General features: G+C 38.9%; 1 protein-coding gene across 4 annotated transcripts in view; it reads right to left on the reverse strand.

Annotated features, from left to right (window-relative positions):
* LOC100485159 overlaps window positions 1–22,679 on the reverse strand; it is a 64,254-nt gene that overhangs the window by 35,946 nt on the left and 5,629 nt on the right. For all 4 annotated transcript variants that reach the window (XM_012955626.3, XM_012955625.3, XM_012955624.3 and 1 more), the window contains exons 3-11: window positions 20,262–20,362; window positions 18,610–18,679; window positions 17,417–17,547; window positions 16,128–16,216; window positions 14,364–14,463; window positions 12,391–12,434; window positions 11,760–11,837; window positions 6,929–7,125; window positions 116–180 (exon numbers count right to left, since the gene is read on the reverse strand). In XM_012955626.3, coding sequence (XP_012811080.2) covers window positions 116–180; window positions 6,929–7,125; window positions 11,760–11,837; window positions 12,391–12,434; window positions 14,364–14,463; window positions 16,128–16,216; window positions 17,417–17,547; window positions 18,610–18,679; window positions 20,262–20,362 — 875 coding nt within the window. The remainder of the gene's footprint in view (window positions 1–115; window positions 181–6,928; window positions 7,126–11,759; window positions 11,838–12,390; window positions 12,435–14,363; window positions 14,464–16,127; window positions 16,217–17,416; window positions 17,548–18,609; window positions 18,680–20,261; window positions 20,363–22,679) is intronic.

The following is a 22,679-nucleotide window of genomic DNA, read 5'->3' on the forward strand; positions in this document are numbered from 1 at the left end:
CTCTATAAAGAAAAAAATCAACTGTTTAAACATTTATCTGTTTCATACTGTACTGTTATGCACTGACATTCTAACCCATCTTGTGTATAAAAAAAAAAAAAACCCAACACTGTACCTTATAAGATGAAGAGGGCTGTTGCCCTTTTGCACTATGAACACGGACTGCTCCTCCATCATGACCTATAATAGAAACAAAAGAAGAACACATAAAAAAAAAGAACATTTATTTGGATAAAGAAATTTAAATGTGCACCTGTTAAGCTTGAAATATCCTGTATAAAAAAAAAACTCAGAATACAAAAAGAAAAAGGGTTTTTTTTTCAAGAAAAAGGAAAGGCATAATCACTGGGCTTGCCAAATTGTTAGGCACCCCCTGATTATAATCAAATACCTGCTTCTGTTGGCTGCAAATTGCACAGTAAAAAGCCAAACTTTGGAGTACTACAATCAGATGTGTGTGCTTATAAACAGGTGTGTAGTAAATGCTTCCTAGAGACTAGACCTGTAGTAAATGTTGCATGTTTTATTACATAACCCCACAAGACTCTTTGAACACATCTGTGGTAATTTCAAGCATGTGATAATTGTCCTAATGGAGGAAGAGCTGAGGGAACAGATGTTGGGATAAGAAAGTGAATGAGTGGGCCACCAGAGGACAAGGTCAATGCAGATGAATAAATGAGAGTTTATTTTTCTGTGTGTATGTAAGCTAACTACTGCATACCAGAACGTACCACTCCGTACTCCTACAGCGCTGAAGTTGAATAAGCAGAATAAAAGAAGCTCAGTTAATAAAGTAAGACAAATGGCTTAGTAAACAAATGAAAAGATATGCCTTTCCAGCTCCTGTGTACATGTACATGTCAAAGCACTGAAGTCTACAATTTTTAAAGAATTTCAACTATTCCATCTGCTGGTTTCCCTGTCCAAATGACTTCTATTCCCTGGCCAAATGACTATGAGAAAGTTCATGCAAAAGTTCATTTTAAGTTCAGTTAAGCTACATCAGGTCATTTACAAGTTAAAAGTTCATTTGGAGGTTAATATATATTTACTGGCAACGGCTTTCACTGCCGCCATCTTTTTGTCAACATTACTGAAGCCATTTGTTTACATTGTCCATCTGCCCTAAATTGTCAGATTAATACTGAAAAAAAAAAAAGGGAAATTGGTTAGTGATTTTAATGATAACTAGACAGTGTTCCTATCTCTTGCAAGCAATTTAATAACTTCAGAACACAATATCCATCCCTTTGTAGCAGCCACTACCTATGTTTGAAGCTAACCATACAGGGGCAGATATAAGCTACTGCAGTCCTGTCCAACTTCTGCGGTACCAAGGGCTGGAATTTTTCTGGCCTACATGGTGGAGGGCCGATAATGGAAGACTGTTTAGACCACTCCCCTTTTTTAAACCACACCCACTTTACACCACACCCAGAGTTTTTAAGACCATACCCACATTAATGGTGGTAGCACAGCAAATACCCGGTGTAGGGATATCACCCTTAATTCCTATGTGAAATAATTATATTATGTCGTATTACCCTTACATCCATATGCCTCATCCTCTCCTGTGGATAGCACACACCTTAGGGACCATATATTGATTATTTCCAAATGCTAACAAACTTCCAGAACAAACCCCTGCCAGGTTCACCTCCCACAGGCTGAACAGGGCAGGCAGAGTAAGGCACACAAAGGCAGCATTGGGGAGGCAGAGTATGGCACACACAGGCAGCATAGGTCACGCAGAGTACTGCCTGTGTGTGTGCGCCATACTCTCCCTGACCTATGCTGCCTATGTGTGCCATACTATGCCTGTCCTACGCTGCCTGTGTGTGCCATACTCTCCCTGCCCTATGCTGCCTATGTGTGCCATACTATGCCTGTCCTACCCTGCCCTGTGTGTGCCATACTCTGCCTGCCCTACACTGCCCTGTGTGTGTGCTATACTCTACCTGCCTTATGCTGCCTGTGTGTGCCATACTCTACTACTCTACCTGCCCTATGCTGCCTGTGTGTGCCATACTCTACCTGCCCTATGCTGCCTGTGTGTGCCAAACTCTGCCTGCCCTACCTTGCCTGTGTGTGGCATATTCTGCCTGCCCTATACTGCCTGCGTGTGCCATACTATGCCTGCCCTATGCTGCCTGTGTGTGCCATACTCTGCCAGCCCTATACTGCCTGCGTGTGCCATACTATGCCTGTCCTATACTGCCTGTGTGTGCCATACTCTGCCAGCCCTACACTGCCTGTGTGTGCCATATTCTGCCTGTCCTATACTGCCTGTGTGTGCCATTCTCTGCCTGCCCTATACTGTGTGTGCCATACTCTGCCAGCTCTACACTGCCTGTGTGTCATACTCTTCCTGCACTACCTTGCCTGTGTGTGCCATATTCTGCCTGCCCTATGCTGCTTGTGCGTGCCATACTCTGTCTGCCCTATGCAGATAGTGTGTGTATGGCACACACACAAGCAGTATAGGGCAGGCAGAGTATGGCACACACAGGCAGCATACAGTGACACAATGCTGGCACTGCTTCTACTGAGGTCTGAGGTGTGAACAGGTGAACAATGTGCGTGCTTACAGTCTGAGCCTGAGGTGTGAACAATGCAGGGGGTGAACAACACAGGGATTAAAAGGTGTGAACAGTACAGGGCATTACATGTATAATCAATACAGAGGTTTACAACCTGAATCTGAGGTGTGAACAATGCAGGGATTAAAAAGCATGGACCGTACAGGGGATTACATGTATAATCAATACAGAGGGATTACAGCCTGAATCTGATGTGTGGACCATGCAGGGGGCCAGTTAATCTAAGTACTGATACCATTTAAATCTTACACAAAAGGTAAGCAGTCACAACAGCCAGACAGGTGGGGAGCCACGGGCCGCCAGTTGGACAGCCCTGAGCTACTGAATCGCCCACTTTAAGATGGCCAAACACATACCGATATAACTGTACAAAATGTAGTCTCAGACCATTTCTGGGCACCATATTATAATATCAATTTTCATGAATAAATCAGCTGTTAAAAGGATGGCATCACTTGAAAAACAAAGTATAAGACTTATACCCAGAGATACAGCGACAAATAAACCATGGCAATAAACCATGGCTACTTGAATGCACTCACAAAAACAGTGCAGCATGAATTAAAACCTCAAAACATGTGAATATGTTTAATGAGAAATCAGGAACATGAAACAAAAGAAAAACAGCAGCAATGATCAGCAAGGGAAGATAAACTGCTGATCAGTTAATAAGCAGCATGACTGGATCATAACTGCTTTAAAGTATGAGACTAATATTGACATTTTTCCCCCAGGGAAAGCACCATCTTTAAATGGACCAAAGTAGGCAAATCAGTGATGGGATAAGCAAAAAATAGCTGACTCAATACTTAGCAACACCACAGTTTGCCAATGGACTAGAAGCCAAGAAGCTTCCATTATTTTGCATAAAAGGGATAAATAAGACATTACCGCCTCAGCTCAGACACTTAAGAAACCTCCTGCATTCAAATCAACTGGCATAACTGCGTGCAATTCCCGAAACAGGGCTCAACACTTTACTTCGATGTATAATAGGTTTTTCATCAACAGAACTAGACAGTCAGAGCTTTCCCACAATGTAAGTTATTGTAAAGAATCTTCTCTCTTTCCCAAACTGCAAATTCCTTGTTTGTTCTATATTTTACATGTAATCTCTTGCCATCACAAAAATAAAGGCATTTTTGGTATAATAGATTGCAAATTAATGTATAAAGTATAGTGGCATACAAGGTATTATCCATAATGCTTTGGATAAAACCTGGGGTTTTCTGGATGAGGGATCTTTCTGTAATGTGGATGTCCATATCTTAAAGAGGATGTTCACATTTATGGTAGTTTTTGAATAAAGACATTTTTCAAAATATCTACATGCAAAGGTTGCACAGGATAGAGCTTTATGTAGCACTACCTACACAGGTAGATATTTTGAAAGCAATCCAGTTTTTTAATTAAACCAAAATCTGTCTATATTCAAAAATTGTAATAAAGGTGAACATACCCTCTCTGTCTGTCTGCTAAAAAAACAAACATTAAAGGAGACATATTGGATAAATGGGAAAAAAACATAATATTGTAGGCAATTATGAATAATATACAGAGCTGGTTTCCCTTTGTGCTTAAAATTAATCCTATCTGTAAAAATGGCCCCTTTGTTGGAGCTCCCTATAGATCCTCTCTCTTCTCTGACCATGTTTGAAATGAAGAGTGGGCGTGTCCTAACAGTCCCTGCCAGAAGCACAGACAGGCTTCAGTTCCCTATCAGGTCTGTCTTGCTGCTGATTGGTTTCTATCCTACAGTGCCGTGTACTGAGAGCCGGCAGCTCCCCTGCACATCCAGAGAATTCAGCCAGCAGGAAGTGGAACAGATGGGCGGGACAAGTGAGGTTTTGGTGGAATTTCTCAATAAATCAGTCAGAAACACAACTTTTTTAAGCACAATCCTTCTATATTTAGAGGAGTATAATTCACTGGTACATTCATAATTTTTATAGGATATGTCTCCTTTAAATAAACCCAATAGGATTGTTTTGCCACAAATATGGATTCATGTGGTTTTGTTAGCTACTGTTTTATTACATTTTTAAAAAATGGAATTATTTGCTTATAATGGGCACTATGGCAGGTAAACTTTCTGCATAATAGATTTCTGGATAAGGGATCCAATGCCTTTATTAGTGTATTTTTTCATATTTGAGCTTACAATCCCTTTACCATCTTTAATACTGACAGTAATATTGACAGTATTAACAAAGAATTTGTGGGCACACTAACGTAAGCATTTTTCTTAAAAAAATCATGCAGATCATTAGCAATCAGATTCCCCCTCTACTAATACAAACCAGCTCCTCCTTCCGCAGCCCCCTGCTGCATGTCTTAACTCTTTTGGTCCCGTAACTGTCTCCGAAGTCTCCCGGGTTCTTTTGTCGGCTCCGCTCACCACTTGCTCTCTAGACCCTATGCCTTCTTCTCTGCTCAAACACTGTGCTGCTGAACTTACTCCAGCTCTTACTCACATCTTCAACTCTTCTCTGACCTATGGAAGTTTCCCCTCTTCCTTCAATCAGGCCTGTGTCAAGCCTATCCTAAAAAAGGCCACACTGGACCCGTCCTGTCTCTCTAACTACCGCCTTTCTCGCATCTACCGATTGCCTCCAAAATCTTAGAACGTATTGTCTTCTCCCATATTACTAACTTTCTTAACGCCCATAACTTATTAGACCCGCTGCAATCTGGTTTTCGGCCTGTGCACTCTACTGAGACGGCGTTGTGCAGAGTTACAAACGATCTTCAGGTTGCCAAAGCCAAAGGTCACTTTTCTATACTAATCCTCCTAGATCTTTCAGCTGCATTTGACACGGTTGACCACTTCCTCCTGATGCAAATTCTGCATTCAATTGGTCTCCGCAGTCAGGCTGCATCCTGGATCTCTTCTTACCTCTCTAACCGTTCATTCACTGTCTCCTATGCTAACAAAACCTCATGCCCAGTTCCTCTTAATGTGGGGGTACCCCAAGGCTCTGTACTTGGGCCGCCGTTGTTGTTCTCTCTCTACACGCTGTCTTTGGGAGATCTTATCCGTTCATTCGGCTTTAAATATCATCTGTATGCTGATGATATTCAAATTTATTTGTCGACCCCTTCGTTAACAGTTGAAACTGAGAGTCAAATCTCTAACTGCCTCCTGGCTATCTCTAATTGGATGAATCAACGCCACCTCAAATTGAACCTAACAAAAACTGAACTAATGATCTTTCCGCCTAAGCCTGGTCCAACCCCCCCCCCCTTACCTTTTCTATCTCTATTGATGGCACCCTCATCAACCCTGTCAATTCGGCGCGTTGTTTGGGGGTGATATTTGACTCCAGTCTCTCCTTCTCTGACCACATTAACACCACTGTCAAAACCTGTCACTTTTTCTTACGCAATATTGCCAAAATCCGTCCCTTTCTTTCTACTGCAACAGCTCATGCATGCTCTCATCCTATCCCGAATTGACTACTGTAACCTGCTACTAACCGGCCTCCCTAACTCCAATCTCTCCCCCCTACAGTCTATATTGAATACTGCTGCCAGAATTCTCCTCCTCTCATCCAGGAGAGTTCAGGCCCTTCCCCTGCTAAAGTCCTTATCATGGCTTCCTATTAAACAAAGAATATCTTACAAACTCTTCTCTTAACATTCAAAGCCCTCCATTCCTCTGCTCCTCACTACATCTCTTCCCTTGTGTCTCCGTACGTTCCTGGCCGACTCCTCCGTTCCTTGCAGAGCAAACGTTTGGTTGCGCCCCCCACTACTACTGCTGTCTCCCACCTTAAACCTTTCTGCCTTGCTGCCCCTTACATTTGGAATGCCCTCCCTGATTTCCTCCAAAGAGAATCCTCCCCCAGTCTTTTTAAAACTAAACTTAAAGACTACCTTTTGGAGCACTCACCCAGCACCTGATCTGGGAATCAGCACTTATATTGTAATGTCACCCACTGTGAACTACAGCACTTATACTACATTTGCCTATTTGTGTCTGTAAGTTACCCTCCCATATAGATTGTAAGCTCCACGGGGCAGGGACCTCCATCCTCTTGTGTCTTTGACTCTTAACTTATTGCAACTGTATTTATCTTGTATCTATCTGTATTTATTGTTGTACTTTGTATTTATCTATTATTATCTTAATAATCCCGTTTGTATTAATGTATTCTTCTGTACAGACTGCGTACATAGGTAGCGCTTTATAAATAAAGATATACATACATAAGCAGATTTTTAGAACAAACCAGAAGTTGCTTCATATTCTAATTGTTTAAGAAAAGGACATTTAAAATAAAACTTGCTAATAAACTAGAGACATTAAATGACTCACGACTGACCTTGAATTTCAGAAATAGAAACCAGGGAAAAGTCACAAGACACATCAGGAAGTAGATAGTGTTCAGGATCTCCAATTTCATACACTAATTGTTCAGCAACTGTGCCAAAAGAGATAAGGCCGCCAGTTTCTTGCGGCTTTGATATTGTAAAATTCCCATCTGAAGTGCATTCCACTATCGGAAAGCCAATATTGTGCCTGTTAATAAAATTAGAAGTGAGAGCATTAATGAGAACTTCATTGCCATCTTAACACACGAACAATCCGAAATGGATTAAAAACTCCAGATCATAACAAGTCAAAAGAAACGTGCGTTTCTTGCCTAGGTGCTTCTTAACCTATTGGTGGGACCCAAAACTAGGTTTTCAAGCTCAGTGTCACCTACCATCAAATTTACTCAAACACCAGATTAATGTGAATGCAGTCATCAGGCAAGATTAGTGGCAAGGCCACAAAGGCCTGGGTGGCATAAATTTAGGGGCTCACATGCGGAGTATTGGGGACAGGACACGCAAGAAAACTTCAGCGCATCCTATCCCCAGTGCTCCATTTGTGAGCTAAAAGGATGTACCTGACAGACGTTATTGAAGGATTTAAGGCTTTCAGATTTTTTCCAGGGTTCTATTAAAAAGATGGTTAATGAATGGTATTTCACATTGTAGTCATAGATCCTTTCCTTACTTTTAATATAGAGAAAAATTGTTTCTTGTAAAATGAAAGATATATTGCAATAAAAATGCAATTTCTAACTTTTTAGCAGAAATTATTGTTTTCTATGCTGCTCTGTAGCTTTTGTAGAAGGCAAGTTAAGTTACATAGTTGTATGTATCAGACATTATTTGCTATTTTAGTTAAAATAAGCCATGTCTGAAGCCTTTTAAAATATGCATTTTTTCACATCTCCAAAGCATTTGTGCTTCAATTGTATGAGAATCCACAAAGTACCTTTCAATAATTACATGAAGGAAAAGTGCAAAGAGAAATCTTTTTAGAGAGATAACTGAATATGTTGAAAACAAATTAGGCAATTACTTGCAGAGTAACTGTGTTTCTTTGCTCTTTTTGGTAATGCAGTTTTCAAGACTGAATTTTGTAGCATCGTTATTTGCCCTAATTAATCTTTATTTGTCCTGAGATGAAAAGGTGCAAAGGAATGTTTTTCAAAAGGTTGGCATAGTCCTACAAACAATCTTATATTTCCTATTTGTCCTACATAATTTATTTTAAAATACTTCCTGTTAATAACCACATATAACCATTAAATATTTACCAGTAAATATAGTGCCTTGCAATAATATTCAGAGCCTTTCTCAAATCTTTCATTTTACTGAATAAGAAATGTTATACTAAAATTTAGCTCAAAGAATTAATGAATAATAAATGGAATGTGTAGTTTGCATAAATAAAAAATATATAAAACAGAAACCCAGTTTTTGGGGCAATAATTCTTTTGAGGTAATTATGTACCAGTGCTGTTCAGGAGTGCTTCTGGCTCACTGTTCCAGGCAGATTTGTTCCAGGTTCTTAAGGGTTGTTCAGTGTCACACACACTCATTTGACTTGAGAACCAAGCTTTGCTTGAGCATAGGACATTCACCCTTTTGTTTATGAGTTACTCTTTTTATATAGAATATATAGATGGAAAATGTATTTTTACGCAGTCCCAAAGCCAGCACTCTTACATATAGAGAGCTGTTCCATCATACAATACTGCTTTAGAGAAAGTCCACTTGCCCTGTTGCACACTTGTATTGGTTGTAAATGTGTTAGTCAAATTCTAAGATGTCTAGAATACATGATCCTCTGGAATACAAGCACTTTCATCCCCAAAAGATGTTACTGCTGTTGCTAAATAAGCTTTAATTCCTTCAGGTACAGGTTGTAGCAGCTGTACTGTTAGTAATAGCTTTCTTTGTCCTATTTGCAAAAGAGGATTTTTAAGAACCTCTTTTAAAAATTTTAAAATGCAAGACTATTTTTCAACTGAATAATCCATGCTTGAGAGACCCTGTGACTGAAGCTGTTGCAACTACAGGTATTGGACCCTTTATCCAGAAACCCATTATCCAGAAAGTTCCGAATAACGGAAAGGCCATCTCCCATAGACTCCATTTTAATGAAATATTCACATTTTTAAAAATGGTTTCCTTTTTCTCTGTAATAATAAAACATTATCTTGTACTTGATCCCAACTAAGATATAATTATTCCTTATTGGAACCAAAACAATCCTATTGGGTTTACTTGCTGTTTAAATAATATTTTTAGTAGACTTAAAGGACAAGGAAAGGCTAAGTCACTTGGGGGTGCCAAAATGTTAGGCACCCCAAAGTGACTTTAATCGCTTACCTTCTACCCCGGGCTGGTGCCCCTTTTAGGAGAAAACAGCACCAGCCCGGGGTACCTGTAGCGATGCGCTTCCTCCTTCCTGCTTTGTTTAGCTGTGACTATACAATAGGCGCATGCGCGGTAGAATGAAAAGCCGACTTCTCTGTTAAAGTTCAGCCTTTTCACCCTACTGCGCATGCGCACGCACGGAACCAGGAAGCGCTGCAGCTACCCCGGGCTGGTGCTGTTCTCTCTGAACAGGGGCACCATCCCAGGGTAAAAGGTAAGGGAGTTAAGTCACTTGGGGGTGCCTAACATTTTGTCACCCCCAAGTGACTTTGCCTTTCCATGTCCTTTAAGGTAAGAAATCCGAATTATGGAAAGACCCCTTATAATAATAATTCTGGATTCATTCTGGATAACGGGTCCTCTATGGGAAGTGTCTGTCTGACCAAGGTTATAAGGTGCATCCCTAAAGTTAGTATCGGCAGCAAGTGTAGATAAAGAGAAGGGTTCCAAGACTGAGGCTGACAAGACACTGGTGCAAGCAGGACATAGCCTAGTCTGAACCCATGTGCAGCAGGGAGACACCACATTGTGCACTTCCCTCAGCCAAATGCTGCTCAACACAGCTATTGCAGGCAATGTTTCTGCGTCACATGTGGAACATCACAGCATCTGTCACATTAGGGGAAATCGGCTTCAAATGGATAGTGTTTCCACCGCTCAATGCGAGTATAGACTTAGAGAAAGTCAGTGGGGACCTCAAGCAGCCTAACTTGTAGATAAGAAAAAAACACTGAAGGTTTACAGGACCGAGGCTTGTTACAGGGTTGGGAATTTTTTTGAAAGAGGCACCATTTTTATCTACCTACAGGATGGAGCATCTCTCTCTCTATGTAAGTGCTGCTTTATAGGACATGAGGGGAAAAAAAGGAATTTACAAATAAAAGCACTAAAGAGCTACATCCATCTATATATGCTCCTTGAGAACTTTGTGGTGAGCATCAATGCTCCAGTGCAACCTGTTCTAATGAAATGCACACAACTGTGTGCAGAGATAAACAAAAATCATGGAATTAATGTCAGACTGGACCTGGCTGTTATTCAAGGGATCTCTTAGAGGCTACTGTCCATAGCTGCAACTAACTTGCACCAAGTGAACCAGATGCTAATGCTGTTATTAATGAATGTTAATTAATGTTACCATTTGTACAAAAATATGTCATGTGGTACAATTCAAATTGCAGCTCAAGTTTCACTGATAGGCTGAAAATTTGGGGTACGAACATGGCCAACTGCGTCTAAATTTTGCAGTTTCCGCTGTATTCTTCCGAATACAAATCCTTAGCAAAAGATTTGGTTGCATACAAAACCAAACCCAAATCCTATTCTCTGTATTAAAACAATAAAAACACTGCATCATCTAATAAAATAACCTGTCAGTTTAAGTTTTTTGGAGGGACTTTTCTAAATTTCCCAGTTTCCAAAATATGTTGATTAATATTTTAGGTGCCTGCAACAGCATTTGGGAAAGTTCAGTCTATTCAAATTCTAGTGTAGGTGGTGACACATGCACAAGCTTATCAAACCACTGACTATTGCTTACTAGTTTTCTATAATTTGATACAACTGCTTCTCCAATAGTTCCAGGCACATTTGACTGCACAAAAGAGGAATACAAGGGCCTGTGTCCTTACCAACTGGTGACTGAGTCTGCTCTTTATCTTGGTAACAGTAACGCATTTAAGATTTAATTTTAGTTATACCTGCACTGTATATGTATTTTGTATTTTTTGACTGTGCCAATTATTCTTGTTGCTGCATACAATCAGAAATAAGCCAAAGTTAATTTGATAAAAACAAAGAAAAAGACATTTTCACAGGTGTTTCATTTGGTTTATTAAATGTATACACACACCCACAGTAAATGCGAGTGAGATCTAACAAAAAGCATTGAAATGTTGAAAGATTCTTGATGACTTGCCTGGACTTTATATTTAGACACTTTACTAAGGTACAAGTATCACAGCTGTTTTTTACTTGTTGCTCCAGTGGTAAGTAGATGTAAGCCTGGATTACAGCTTTCAATGCTCATGACTGCCAATCAGAGTGGGAGTCTGACAGAAAGTGGCAATAGATAAAGAATGGCAGCCATTTACCCTGCTGAGCAGCTGTGCACTGAAGGGAACAGGGGACCACATAGTGTGATGTGGTTGAGGAGGGGCCCCATGGTGTTAAAAAGGCTTTACTTTTTTCTTTAGAGGGCCCTAACAGATGAGGAGATTAGTCACCCTGTGATTAATCTGCTCTAGCACAGGCGATTAATCTTCTCTGAATGCTACAAATGTCACAACATACAAGTCACTTTGGCTTTCCAAAATCGCCTAGAGTTGCCTCATGTACTGCACAACTTGTGGGTTACTTTTAGGGATTTTTGTATTTGCCAAAAGAAACATTTCAACTAAAGGTGTTTCATAAAAAAGGCATATTTTGTAATCTTACCAGTCTGGTACCAGATGCCAGTCAGTAAATATTCCACCTGTACACTGAGCCCCACACTCTATCAGGTGACCGGCAAGACTGTTGCAAGAGAAGAACATCAGGTTAAGATCTTGGTAAGACTTCCTATACCTCTGCAACAATGCCTATGGTTTTAACTGGAAACCATACAATAAATTACAGCGCTGACATTTATAAGTAATAAAAGATGTGAATACTCTCTATGGAATACATTTAAATGAACAATAATAAATTGAACAACAAAAAGCTGATTTACATATAACCCTTGATGATAACTGAATAAATAAGGGTATAAAACAGACCACATTCAAATGTATTTTCCGCAAAATGAATAACCGAGAGACCTGCAGCAATTAAACTAGCATGGATATAAAATCTTGGCATTTGTGGATTTGGTATGTTTATATTTTGATGTAATGCATTTAACACTATTTTCAGGTCCCTCCAAGACGGCCATCTATAATAAGTCATATAGGCTAGGGTTTCCAGGGTTGGCAGGCCGCCATAACAACATCCAGCTCCTAAAGCTTAATTAGTAGCTTTCTATAAATGTTTCCCCAACATAGAATATAGAAGTAAACCAATGTTAACATGCAAATCCATTTAGGTTTACCTGCCAGCTGCAAGTAAGTCAAATTCATTCCTCTTCCACCCAAACTAAATGAGAAAAAAGGTTATTTTTAAATTTTAACTCTGGCAAGCGAGTATTATTATATGGTAAACTAAACCAATGTTTAAGAATGCAGGACACAATAGCAGAGTTTTACAACCTCATTTACACCAACAAATTTTGATGGTCAGAACTACATTTACAAATAGAAATCAATGAAACACAAACTTCACCAGAAATATAACAGTCTGTGCTTAATTCATATCTATCCCTTTCTGTTCTATGTACTACTGGTTTTGATCCTTAAATCAATGTAGCAGAAGCCAGGTGATTCACAGGCAGTGAAGGAAATGAAATCTCGGCTGAAGACACTAAGGGGCAAATTTATCAAAATGTGAAATTAAAGCTATAAAAACTAACCCTTTTTCTATTTATTCCTATGGGATTTTTAGAAGTGTATTTATCAATGGGTGAACTCTAACTTTCACTAAACGATAAATACATTTCCAAAATTCCCATAGAAATGAATAGAAAGTGGGTGAGTTTTTCTGTGGTGAGCTCTAATCTCACATTTTGATAAATCTGCCTCTAAGTGAGAAAGAAATTCATGTCCAAGTGCACACATTCTATTAAGCTAAGCTATACTGCTTGATCAATAAGGAGGACCCACACGGGGCACAGCAACAGGAATTTTTTTTTATATGGAACCGCAGTCTTTTGAAATTCTTTAGACAGTTTTTAGGTACTACATTGTCTCCTGTGCCCAGTAGGCAATCTCTTGTAGCAAATTATTACAGGTAATAACATTGGTCTAAATTTTTTGTATTGTTAGGCATTTCCATAACAAGTATATAATGGTGCATTTAACTGTATGTGGCAATTGAAAGTGACAGTTCGCTACCATTCCAGGGGTCAAACTTCTATATTTAACTCTCAAAGACATTTCCTACATCTTCTGGTGCTTACATGCTTTAACGCCACTGATTCACACTAACAACCCTAATATGCACCATTACTACCTCTATGCAAGATTATTTAACTTTTTCATGCTAATAGGCAAAAAATTATAATAAAGTCTTCACCTTTAATGTCATGTATTTAGCAGCACAGGCTTTTAGCACCACCATGTGGTATGTATGGTAAGTTCAGAGGCCAGTGTTGCAGCTGGTTACAACTGCACAATGCGGTGCAACTTCAGTTCATCTATTCTCCAAGAGCACCATATTGGTTATTTTTAAGGTGTCCAAAATAGTCATAAATCTTCATTGTTAGCAATACAGGGATGCTGACTACCCTACATTTGTATAATATACTAAAGCCATTTAGTCAAAACAGACTGGAAAAAAAGGGCATGCACATTATATGTCCATGGGTAAAAGAGCAATAATGTTAACACTATGTGCTCTGTAAAAGCTCTTTTTTACCCATACAGAGGTAATGTAACTTATGTGTCCTCTTTTAACAGTATATTTGAATAAACACAATTTTGCCAACTCAGAACCTATTAAATATCTTTGAGTACAACCTATCTGTGGTCTGAGTCCAAAGAGAAGCAGATGTGTGTGCACCCATAGTCATAACAGGTCACACAGCAGAGAAGAATAGAAGCCTACATGCAGTATTAGAATAATGTTTTATTTGAATGTAGTTCTTCCATGAGAAAGAAAAGCAGTAGCTGGCACAAAAACACACTCCTGGCACTGCATGCTGCTTGCATGCCTACATTTATTGTACTGGTATGTGTAATATGGCCAAGTGGATAACTGGAGGAAGTGTAGAATTTATTTCCCGTAATACTTGGGACCTGGGATCTTTTCACCAGACCTTAAGTTAAAAATTATTTTTTTTGTCACCAAGGTCTAATGTGGCAAGGTTTAACTTCAGTTGCTCAATGTGGCTTTTTTAAATTGCCTGACTGATGGTTTAGTCACAGCACAAATTAAAAAAAACCTAATATTTAATTTTTCAATACTTACAGTATGTATGAGAGGCCCCAGTACAACACTGCTGTCTACACATCTACCAGTCACAACAATGTCTGCTCCAAGATCAAGGGCTCTGCTAATTGGCCTTGCACTGTAAAAAGAGATATCATCTAAAGTTTACTGTTACAAAAGGACCATATAATATACTAGGGGCCCAGCACACACCAACACTGCACAGCATTTTGGTATGCGCTGGTCCACCTTATTCTGTATAAACTGATCTGGCCATACATGTATGAGATGCTCTACAACAAGAAGATACCCACTGCACAGAAGTGTTAGAGGTGCTCCTGAAAACTAATCTTAATCAAAGGACCACCACCATCCTCTATCCTGTATTTTATATAGGCGTCTATCTATGCTTTGTACTGCGGTATTACAATGTAAATTCTAGGGCTGATCCTTTTAGTTCAATCCGCCCTTTCATGTCAAACACTTAAATCTAAATCTATAACCTTGTGGTCTAAGTGAGTCAGTTAGTCCAGTTGCCCAGAAAGCTGCAGGACTTCTATTTAAAAAAAAAAAAACTTTCTGATGGTGTTATTATTGCCTATATTTCTTCTACTGATCCATTATTGTGCCAAGCACATGCCTTGTTACATGCTAGAGGGCAGTTTAAATGCCAGACTTTCAAATAAAGAATGGCAACTAAAAAGGTTTATGATAAAAATTGTAATGTAAGCGCTCTTTTAAATTACAAGTATGTATATGTCACTTTAAAGGACATGTCAACCCCAAGAATATTTTTTTGCCTAATAAAAGAAAACTTAATTCTAAGCAACTTTGCAATATACATTCATTACATTATATTTGTAATGGTTTTTGAGTTATTTGTATATATAACTGCTATTAAAAGTAGTGTCTGCCTGTCCTTTCTATTCTCTGTCCTGGTGGCTCTGGGGTTTGAAACAATATAACAAACGCCAGCAGATTTTACAGACCTGCCTTGCTGGAGGAGGCTGGCACTTGCAACACTGTTTAAAAAGTAACAACCAGGAGTTCAACAAATGCTGCTTTCTATAGCAATTGCATTTACAAATATCTTTTAAAGCACTAATAATTTTTAATACATTGATATTGGAAAGGTGCTTAGAATTATGTTTTCTTTTATTAGGCAAAAAAATATTTTTTGGGTTGACAAGTCCTTTAACATAAATTTAAATCAATAAAGTAATGTGCCCCATGACCGAAATAGCACACTGTAATTTGTAATATTCATATAAAATGTATTTTCAGGTCTGTCAAGGAGAAAGAAAAGTAAAAGGAAAGGCATAACCACTGGGGAGTGTCAATTTGTTAGCCATCTTCTAGCAATTATATTTGTTAACCTCAGATTTCTGGAGAGGGTTTTTTTTTTTTTATTAAAAATGTGCCGGCTCAAGGTACTATTATTCTAGTGAGTGCTGTGCCCTAATTTTCTTTCATTTCCTAATTTTGCCCTAGGAGGGTGCGCATGCACAATACCACAAAGTACAAAATATCTGCTTTTAGTATCTAAACTACTACTTTACTCTACAGCTCATGTGTACAGCAGCCACATCAGATTCCTGCAGAGTCAAGAAGATGGTTGAGCAATGCTCAGTAGGGAAGTACCCTGGGCTACTGTGTTTTTCATCATAGAGGAAAGCCACTCTGGGGTCTGAGGTTAGCAATTATAACCACTGGAAGGTGCTAAACAAATTTTCAGCCCTCAGATATTATGACTTTCCTTCTCCTTTAAAAAATAAAACCAGCAGGAGCAGAGAATTTACTCACCCAAGGTAAGCATTCATGCTATGAATAGTGTCAGGGAAAGCCTTGCCACTCTCCATATCTGTAACGCCTGCTTCCTTAAATGAATCTTTCTGGAAACAAAACAATGAACATTATTAGATAACTTTAAGAGCTGTATTTATGGAAGCTGGGGGTAGATATATACATAAGCAACCAATAGCAATTACTATTATACTGTAAATCTCAACACCCTTTGCTACACGATGGAAAGTTACAAGTTAACAGGAATATTCCTGTTAATGGACAAGCAGCTGCTTTATAGGATATAATACCTTATCTTGCTAATAATGTCCCAACGTGTAATAGAACCTTCCCAGAAAAGCATATGATGTTAATTGAAGTTGCCTGCCCCCTTTGTTGCATTGTTATCCTTGGTTTTAGACAGGCAGGTGTCCAAATAACCCACCATAAAGTCAGCACTTATAGTGACACCAGAAATTAACCTTTATCATAACATTGTCTTTGCATGCTATTTATAACGTTGCCTTATAAGTATTTGCCCGATGCTTCTACATTAGATTCTTCATCTGATCCCCCATGTTGCTCTATAAGAGGGCCGCCATATTTGTGCAGCAGGAGTCCGTTAGCATTAGAAGCTGTAACTGACAGGCTAAGAAGGGACAGTCAGGTTGGCAAAACAGTCAGGTTTAAGAACTTCAACTAACAATTACTTCCAAAAGCAGTCCTATCAGTGAAAGACGAGCAACATGAACTATAGGCAACTCTTAATGTAGATTAATGTTTTAAAGAGTAGTTTTTTAGTGTCAGTATCACTTTAAAGTTCAGCAGAGAATCCGAACAAGAGTGACTTAAAGTACCCTATACTTGATCCCTACTAAGGTATAATTACTCCTTATTGAAAGTAAAACCAATACTATTAGGTTTAATGTTTAACTGATTTATTAGAAGACAAAGTATGGAAAAAAAAAAAAAAGACTGGAAAACCCCATGTTATGCTACGTCAGTTACAGGGATGCACCAAATCCACTATTTTGGGATTTGGCCAAACCCCAATCCTCTATGAAAGATTTGGCTCAATACCGAACAGAATCCTAATTTGCATATGCAAATCAAGTGATGGAAAGGGGGAAAAAGAACTGCGTGCTCTGTGAGCTATGAAAAATTTCAACTTCCATCTTTATGTGACGAAAAGTCACATGACTTTAAGGCTTTGGATTTGGGCAGGACCATGAATCCTGGATCCAGTGCATCCCTAGTTGGTTACATATATAAAATGTGTTGCAAATGGGATTATTATGCAAGATGCTCACCTGTTTCATCAAATCATCACCAGTGACAACAGCTACCTTCATATCAAGATTGGCTTTCTTTATTACTTCTTGCAGTGCAGCAGCACATGCAATTGGGTTGTTGCCCCCAGCGTTACTGACAACACGAATACCTACAATACAGTAGTACAGCAACATTATTCAATAACTGCTTTGTATGCGTAAGAGTGCAAGTGTAAACTATCCACCTTTTTGCATGAACACAGAGCTGTAAAACACAATTAAAAAAGCAGTAGAAAGGAAGTTGGAAGCACAAACCATTCAAGGACGAAGAGTTCCACATAAACTAGCTTTGAACACTCGAGCAAAATTTTTCCTACAAATCAGCCTCAGCAGTTTGTATACAATCAACTTTAGTGTGAACACATCACTGATAAGCCACACATGCACAGAATCAAAGTTTCACCAGCAGCTGACTTGGGTGCTATGGGTTACTTTCAAACTGCGCTAAGCTTTACGTATAACTCTGGATCTGTCAAATTTGCCACAGTTTGGCAGAAGCTGAACTATGTTCATATATGTGGTTCTAAAAAAGTTTTTTTTTTTTTTTCCCGAGGAGGGTAACAAGTTCCTTACCATGTCCCGCCGTGTCTAGCACTGACAGAATTCAGCTTCCCGAAAGTGAGCAGGGAACAAGAAAAAGGACATCTGTTTATTTGCTTTAGATATAGTAATGTTGTCATCTGTCCACCTTACACATACTGAAAGTTTTATTATGATGTATTATGCTCAACCCCCACCTCCAGTATTTTAAGTTGACAAGTTGCAGGCGGTAACAGAATACACAGTGTACAGACTTCAGAAAAAAAAAAAAAAAAATCTGCAATTGAGAAAATTTGACACATGCAAAATAATGGCGTTAGGCTTAAGCCACATGGGGTTTAATGGAGTTAGGTTTAAGCCACTTGCAGGCCCGATGCGGGCTCTGATCAGCTTTTGGATGTGTTTGCAGCCACAGCCACTGCATCAGCCCAGGTGCCAGGCACAGGCCCTAGGTCAAAGCAGTGGCTCCGGTTTCAGGCACACGGAGAGGCAGTTCAAAGTGTAGAGGCTGATTCTTGGCCTGCATTTATCAGCAGACAGAGAATCAACCTCAGGAGGCCGCAGATTTACACAGCATGAGATCTGAACAATGTGACGCTGGCCTACAGATTATATAACATTTTTGGCTTTACCTGCTTTATGAATGTCTGTTATATAAGGAGCCATTGCAGTGTGGATAAAGTCTGGCGTATATCCCAAACTCTGAAAGAGAAAAAAAAAATTAATCTGCAAATTTTGCAAAAACAAAAAAAGCCTGAATTTGGAAATGTAAGAGATAAACAGAGGGTCGGGGTAAAGAGGTCTAAAATATACTTGTGTGAAGATTCGCAACCTCCATTAATATGCACACAGGTATGTGAACAACCGATAGCAATTTTTTGGGAGATGGTCATGCCAAAGTGTCATATCTGCAATGATTTGTTATCATATGAAATACAAAGCTAACATGCAATAGTATACAATAGTTAAGCACACACCATGGAAACCAATTTCCTACAACTACTAATCTAATACAGTAGGCAGTGAAGTTGATTATAATGCCTATCAGAGACATTACCTGGCCAGGCAAGGGCTAATTTGTTAGAGCAGAAGGAAATGCATAGCATAATTTACAGTAATAACATTTAACATTGGTTGATAGAATGGGAAAGAAAGTGTAACTATGTATACAGTATTATGAATAGAAACAGATTAATATATGTTATATATCCCACACACTATGCACAGCAAACACTCCCTACACATCTAGAAATGAAAGGTCCATATTAATAGCTGTGTTCCTTTCTTCCTTTGCTTCTACACAAGGCAGACCACAAACTGAAAAATGGTACAGGTATGGGATCACTTATCCAGAAACCTGTTATCCAGAAAGTTCTGAATTACAGAAAGGCCATCTCCCATAGACTCCATTATAAGCAAATAATTCTAATTTTTAAAAATGATTTCCCTTTTCTCTGTAATAATAAAACAGTACCTTGTACTTGATCCTAACTAAGATATATTTAATCCTCATTTGAGGCAAAACAATCCTATTGGGTTTATTCAATATTTAAATGATTTTTAACAGACTTAAGTTATGGAGAGCCAAATTACGTAAAGATCCCTTATCCGGAAAACCCCAGGTCGCGAGCATTCTGGATAACAGGTCCCATACCTGTACTGATCAAGAATGGTGAATATATGAATGGCTAAATAGCACGGAACTCAAGTCAGCAGTAGTGTGACAAATCTGCCAAAGACTCTATATAAAACCTAAATCTCGTTATATGTTGGCACAGATCTGACCTATCAACTGCTGCTGTCACACTAAGGTTTGATTGGCCAAATTTGGAGAAAGGGAGTGCATTGCCAGATTAAATATGGTGGTAACAGCTATTGGACAAGCAATATTTGTAATGATCAACAAACAATTGTTGAACTACAAATCAGCAATAACTGAATGTTATAACCTTAAAGGGTTGAAAACTCAAATAAACATTTTTGCCCAATGAAAAAAATTCTAATACTAAGAAGCCTTCCGTTATGCATTCACCCTCCAACCAATTATCACAATGCCTTCTATGCCCCTTCACAGTTCTTTTAACCAGCTGACTTCTTCTAGTCAGACTCCAATTGCAGAGGTTAGCAAAGGACAGACAAATACTGATTTCAACAACAATTACAGATACCTTAAAAATCATTAAAATCATTGAGAATTGCACATATGCTTAGAATTACATATTTTTTCCATCAGACATCTTTCTTTGGTTTACAGAAACAAAAACACATAAAATGTGTCACTTACAGATGACTTGGCCTTTGCTGCTGTCAGCAGAGACATTGTTATCTCAGAGAGATAGTCAAATACCAAAAAATCCAGTTTTCCGCCATATAAAAGCTGTGGAACTGAAAATAAAATAGAAAAACACATTTTTTTTTTTGATGTAACTGAATTCAGTAACCTTCTCTAGCTAGTAAATTATACGCTGCAATGTACAGATTGATATGTCATGATGTTTCTTATTTATATTTGACTAACTGATTTCGGAGGAAAATATGCATTATAGAAAGAGTGCAGAATTTATTTAAATGTTTTAAAAAAAAAAAAAAATGATTTTGATATCCACATTTGGCTGGCTAAAATTATATAAAATAGTGCAACTGTGATCAAGAGAAAGAATCTTTTATATCATTGGGTGCTATGGTTGCAACAGCAATGTACTGGGGTATACAGAAGTCTGTTAAACTAGAGCACAAAAACAGTTATTAAAAGATATATTTCTCAGCTGCACTTTGAGAAGCAACTAAGTATAGGTATGGGACCCATTATCCAGAAAGCTCCGAATTACGGGAAGGCCATCTCCCATAGACTCCATTATAATCCAATAATTCTAATTTTTAAAAATGATTTCCTTTTTCTCTGTAGCAATAAAACAGACCCTTGTACTTGATCCCAACTAAGATATAATTAATCCTTATGGGAGGCAAAACAATTCTATTGGGTTTAAGTAATGTCTGAATAATCTTTAAGCAGCCTTACGGTATGGAGATCCAAATTACAGAAAGATCCCTTATCCGGAAAAACCCAAGGTCCCATAACTGTACAGGAGATATATCCATGGGTTTATTTACCATATAGTGTAAAGAGGCACAGGCTTTGGGCTGCAGTAAATAGTGTACAGTTTACAAAAGTACATTTCATAGTTCCAACACACTTTGCTGTTTTTATCTTTAATTATTATTCAGGGAAAGAACAGGAGATGCGTGTGGGATTAAAGGGGAGGGGGGAAATTGGATTGCATATTTTCCACATAGCAGGTGAGATATTTTCCATTATGACATATGGCAGCACATGCTATAAACAGTTCATTCACTGCATTAACGTGTCAAAACTGTTCTTCCCATAACTTTGTTACATAGTGGCCAATGTGCAAGCACTCTGCCTAACTTTTAACCTACACATTATGATCAAAGACTATTTCCATCAAATGATGCAGATTAGAATTGTCTAATTCTCCATATATTGGAATATAAAAACGATCTATCGCTTTTACTAATGACTGAACCTTAGGCAACCTATTTATGCATCCCAGAAAATGCATCTTGTTTAAAGGAGAAGGAAAGGGAAAGTCACTTTGGGGTGCCAAAATGTTAGGCACCCCCAAGTGACTTTAACCGCTTACCTTGTACCCCGGGCTGGTGCCCCTGTTCGCAGAAAACAGCACCAGCCCGGGGTACCTGGAGCGGATCACTTTCTCCTTCCTGCTTCCGCTGGCTGAAATGCCAGCGGTCGGCGCATGCGCGGTAGAGTGAAAAGCCGACTTTAATGTTTAAGTTCGGGTTTTCACTCTACTGCGCATGCGCGCGCAGTGAATAACAAAGGAGGAAGCGATCGCTGCTACCCCGGGCTGGTGCTGTTTTCTGCGAACAGGGGCACCAGCCCGGGGTAAAAGGTAGGCGGTTAAAATCACTTGGGGGTGCCTAACATTTTGGCACCCCCAAGTGACTTTTACTTTATTTCTCCTTTAAGAGTTTTCTTGTGGATGTTTCTTTATAATTTCTTAGATGACCTCTATGTGATAATCGAGCAGAAAAACACCAAAACTTTTCTCATGGTTTATATGTTGAGATGGAAATCAAGAAACCAAGAAATCTATTGCTGAACTGTAACATAACCATGCCCTGTGTAGCTACACCAGTCAGAGACTTAGTGAATACATATGGGTGCATTAAATCTGTCACTGTCTACATTAAAGGAGAAGGAAAAGCTAAGTCACTTGGGGGTGCCAAAATGTTAGGCACCTCCAAGTGACTTGAATCCGGGCTGGTGCCCCTGTACGGAGAGAACAGCACCAGCCCGGGGTACCTGCAGCGCTTCCTCCTTCCTTCTTTTTTTGCAAAATTCACGCGAAAAAAGTGGGGGTTTCGCTAAAGTATTATGGCATGCGTTAAGTCGCATATCGCGTTCGTTAATTTACACGCAACCGCATGCGTTAATTTTACTGCATTGCGTTAATTAGCGCGCAGAAATAATACTAACGCATGATTTACAAACACTTTGACACGCTAAATATTGCATTTGTCTGTGCGAAAATTAACACCTACTTGAAGCAGGCAGTAATTATAGAAAAGTACAGTTAATGAGCTTTTGGCAATAAAATATGGACTTTGCAGTGGGATTAAGTATGTGTTGGCTCTAGAGTGATGCAGCCTCCAGTTTGCA

This window comes from Xenopus tropicalis, chromosome 1 (genome assembly GCF_000004195.4).
Source record: "Xenopus tropicalis strain Nigerian chromosome 1, UCB_Xtro_10.0, whole genome shotgun sequence".
NCBI lineage: Eukaryota > Metazoa > Chordata > Amphibia > Anura > Pipidae > Xenopus > Xenopus tropicalis.